General features: G+C 62.6%; 1 protein-coding gene across 1 annotated transcript in view; it reads left to right on the forward strand.

Annotated features, from left to right (window-relative positions):
* The first annotated feature begins 20 nt into the window (after nucleotides 1-20).
* IRAK1 (interleukin-1 receptor-associated kinase 1) overlaps nucleotides 21-4,131 on the forward strand; it is a 32,276-nt gene continuing 28,165 nt past the window's right edge. Inside the window, exons 1-9 of the mRNA XM_011955921.1 lie at nucleotides 21-183; nucleotides 286-417; nucleotides 536-639; nucleotides 827-1,015; nucleotides 1,260-1,324; nucleotides 1,494-1,608; nucleotides 2,540-2,658; nucleotides 2,960-3,167; nucleotides 3,487-3,552. Of these exons, the coding sequence (XP_011811311.1) occupies nucleotides 977-1,015; nucleotides 1,260-1,324; nucleotides 1,494-1,608; nucleotides 2,540-2,658; nucleotides 2,960-3,167; nucleotides 3,487-3,552 (612 nt within the window). The 5' untranslated portion in view covers nucleotides 21-183; nucleotides 286-417; nucleotides 536-639; nucleotides 827-976. The remainder of the gene's footprint in view (nucleotides 184-285; nucleotides 418-535; nucleotides 640-826; nucleotides 1,016-1,259; nucleotides 1,325-1,493; nucleotides 1,609-2,539; nucleotides 2,659-2,959; nucleotides 3,168-3,486; nucleotides 3,553-4,131) is intronic.

Here is a 4,131-nt window from a genome sequence, read left to right on the forward strand (position 1 = left end):
CCCCCTGCTCCGCAGCCGCCCTGATCGTGCGCGACCAGACTGAGCTGCGGCTGTGCGAGCGCTCCGGGCAGCGCACGGCCAGCGTCCTGTGGCCCTGGATCAACCGCAACGCCCGTGTGGCCGACCTGGTGCACATCCTCACGCACCTGCAGCTACTCCGCGCGCGGGACATCATCACAGCCTGTGAGCGCGGGACTCCGGTCACCCCACGGCCGGGAGGCCGGCTGGCCCCACGGGGCTCCCCCACCCGGGCCTCAACCTTCCTTTCCTTCCTTGGCGTCCCAGGGCACCCTCCCGCCCCGCTTCCGTCCCCAAGCACCACTGCCCCGAGGCCCAGCAGCATCCCTGCACCCCCCGAGGCCGAGGCCTGGAGCCCCCGGAAGTTGCCATCCTCAGCCTCCACCCTCCTCTCCCCAGGTAAGAGGGCCCGGTTGTTGGGCTCGGTGGACCCAAAGAAGGGCCCACCTTGACCGTGGCCACGGCTGTAGAACGTGCTGCTGGTCTCTGCTTGCCTCTCACTGGTGTCTTTATGAAGCTTTTCCAGGCTCCCAGAGCCATTCAGGGCCTGAGCTCGGCCTGGTCCCAAGCCCTGCTTCCCTGCGGCCTCCACCGCCATCTCCAGCCCCTTCCTCTACCAAGGTAGGTGTCCCCTGCCCCCCAGGGAAGATTCGAGACAAGGAGGAAGGAATTCAGCCTTTGGTGTACCACAGAGCCGCAGTCAGCCAAGCTGGGTCAGCTGGGAGGCAGCTGTGGTGGGGAGAGCCTGGAGCCTTGGGCAGAAGGGAGGAGACAGGGACCCCACCTGATCCAGGCTCTCTTTTCACAGCTAGGCCCAGAGAGCTCAGTGTCCCTCCTGCAGGGAGCCCACCCCTCTCCATTTTGCTGGCCCCTCTATGAGATTTCCCAGGGCACCCACAACTTCTCAGAGGAGCTCAAGATCGGGGAGGGTGGCTTTGGGTGCGTGTACCGGGCAGTGATGAGGAACACGGTGTATGCTGTGAAGAGGCTGAAGGAGGTGAGTGTCGCACCCTGGCAGGGACCCTGGAAGGCCATCAGACAACCCTCACTCACTTCTCCAGCCTTTCCCCCTCGCTTCCCCACACAACTCCTTCAGCCCTCATTCCGGCGCAGGGTCCCTGGCCCCTTGGTTGTTCTGGGCCTCAGGCACGTGGCACTGGTGGCCCGAAGGCCTTCGCTTCGAGAGCCTCATGCTGCCCGTCTTCCCTGCCCCTTCCCCCACCGCACCCTGGGGGCTGCAGGACGCTGACCTGGAGTGGACTGCAGTGAAGCAGAGCTTCCTGACCGAGGTGGAGCAGCTGTCCAGGTGAGGCCGGATGGGGCGCCACACCAGGTCCCGTGGGGCTTCAGACCACACACTACAGGACCTGGCTCCCTTGGGCGCCTGAGGCCTGCCAGGCCCAGGCGAGCTGAGGCCCAGCCAGGGCTGCCCACCCAGTCTGGCCTGATAGAAAGTGCTCCCCTTTTTCAAACAGGTTTCGTCACCCAAACATTGTGGACTTTGCTGGCTACTGTGCTCAGAACGGCTTCTACTGCCTCGTGTACGGCTTTCTGCCCAACGGCTCCCTGGAGGACCGTCTGCACTGCCAGGTAGGCTCACCTGGCCCGGCACGCTTCCCAGGACCCAAAGCACTCCTGACACCAGGCTGGAGCCGGGCGCGGGGCCTGCCAGCAGGCCAGGCCTGCACTTCCAGCTCCCCAGCAGCACCCCGCTCAGGATTTGGCCCATGGTGGGGTCACTTTTTTTTGAGGTGGAGTCTGTCACCCAGGCTGTAGTGCAGTGGTGTGATCTCGGCTCACTGCAACCTCCACCCTCCGGGTTCAAGCAATCTTCCTGCCTCAGCCTCCCGAGTAGCTGGGACTACAGGCACACACCACCACACTTGCCTAATTTTTGTATTTTTAGTAGAGATGAGGTTTTGCCATGTTGGCCAAGCTGGTCTCAAACTCCTGACCTCAAGTGGTCTGCCCACCTCAGCCTCCCAAAGTGCTGGAATTACAGGTGTGAGCCACCGTGCCTGGCCCAGCCCACTGTTTTCTATAGAGCTCTTCCCCACGCCCCTCCCCTTTGCAAGCGGAGTAGCTGGAGGGTCTCATCAGCAAGCCCCGGAGGCAAGGGGGTCTGGGGCTACCAGCTGGACCACCCAGCGCTGACGGAGGACCCCCTTGCCTCCTCCGGCATACTGTGTTTGGGGAGAGTGGGAAGAATGCCTTCAAGGATTTCCCGACCACCCAGGGACAAACGGATGAGCCCTGGGAGCCTATGCCCAGCAGATTCTGTTGAACATGTCCCCAGCCACTGCCCAGCCTTGAATGCTTTGACAAGCAGCCAGAGTAGCTTAGTCTGCACCCACTTAACAAGTGCAGGTCACGGAGACTTTGCTCCTCGTTTCCCAGAAGGGGAGACTGAAGCCTAGAGAGTGAAGTGGCTGCTCCAGGCTGCACGGTGACAGATAGAAGGTTGGTTGGGATCAAGGAACAGCCACCCAGCAACCTCCCCTGTCCCCCTTTGCCGCCCCAGACCCAGGCCTGCCCACCTCTCTCCTGGCCTCAGCGACTGGACATCCTTCTGGGTACAGCCCGGGCAATTCAGTTTCTACATCAGGACAGCCCCAGCCTCATCCATGGAGACATCAAGAGGTGAGGAGGGGCCCGTGAGAACTGCAGGGGCAGGGCCTGCAGCAAGGGGGGCCCCGTCCCGTCAATGTGGGGATCAGGCACGGCCTAGGACCTCAACACCTGGTATGGCACAGGTGTGGAAACAGGCCAAGGATGGGCCCCACTGATGAGCAGAGGCCCCCAGGCAGCTGGAGTACTCAGGGCAGTGCCAGCACTTTCTGTGGGCAAGGCACCGGGCTGGCAGCCTCAAGTCCAGCCTTACCTAAGCCGGGCAGGTGTAGGAGCTAGAACTGGGCTGACGCCACTGTCTTCCCTCCCCAAGTTCCAACGTCCTTCTCGATGAGAGGCTGACACCCAAGCTGGGAGACTTTGGCCTGGCCCGGTTCAGCCGCTTTGCCGGGTCCAGCCCCAGCCAGAGCAGCACGGTGGCCCGGACGCGGACGGTGCGGGGCACCCTGGCCTACCTGCCCGAGGAGTACATCAAGACAGGAAGGCTGGCTGTGGACACGGACACCTTCAGCTTTGGGGTGGTGAGCCACTGACCCCTCTGCTGGCTCAGAGGAGGAGAAGCCACGGGCAGGCAGAGGTTGGGGCTGCAGAGTGCACTGCGGGCCAGGGGCCATCTGCCAGGACCCCAAGAGGCCGCAGCTCCAGGGCCCCCCTCCCTCCGAGGCTCTCCTCCTCACCCTGCACCTAACTGTGTGTTTGTAATTTGTCTTCGAATGGGCCCTCCAAGTCGCCTGAGCTTCAGCCTTTGTCCACAGCTTTGTCAGGCCCGATTCATGTCCACACCAGAGGCCTTTTCCCTGCCAAGGCCACGACCATGCTCTCCCTCTTCCCTGTCTCCAGGTGGTGCTCGAGACCCTGGCTGCTCAGAGGGCTGTGAAGACGCACGGTGCCAGGATCAAGTATCTGGTGAGCCCCCTGAGGCGGGGCCAGGCGGGACACACAGCTGCTGGCAGCCAGCAGGCACAGCCCCAGCGGTGGGGATGATTGGGGCGCAGTGCCCATGGATGCCTCTGCTGCCACAGTGGCCTCATTTTTGAAAGTTGGCAGGGCCTCAAACAACTCCGTTTACCTTGCTGAGGACAAACCTGTTTGCCTGCAGACACTATGAGCCTTGTACAGACCCCACCTGGGCTGGGGGCAGGGGGAGGGGCGGTCCCAGGGCGCTGGGACCCAAGCTGCAGCGGAACTCAGAGGACTCGGGCTGGAGAGAGGTGGTGATAGAGAAGCAGGCTGCAGCTGAGCTCTCCACGCCGTGCAGGGCAGCCTGAGCTGCCTCATACTCTTACTCCACTCTGTCTGCCTCACCGTGGACTGTGGTGGGGCCAGGAGACTGGAGACCTGGGTTTTCGCCCCAGCCTGATAGTGGCCTTCCAGCAAATTCCTGCTCCCCTCTGGGCCTGTTTTCCCATATGCAAAACAGACTTCACAGAATGTGCTCAGCCAGTAATTGCTTCACCGCTTCTCCTCCTGTTTGGGGCCGTTCCT

This window comes from Colobus angolensis, unplaced genomic scaffold (genome assembly GCF_000951035.1).
Source record: "Colobus angolensis palliatus isolate OR3802 unplaced genomic scaffold, Cang.pa_1.0 Scaffold402, whole genome shotgun sequence".
Lineage (NCBI taxonomy): Eukaryota > Metazoa > Chordata > Mammalia > Primates > Cercopithecidae > Colobus > Colobus angolensis.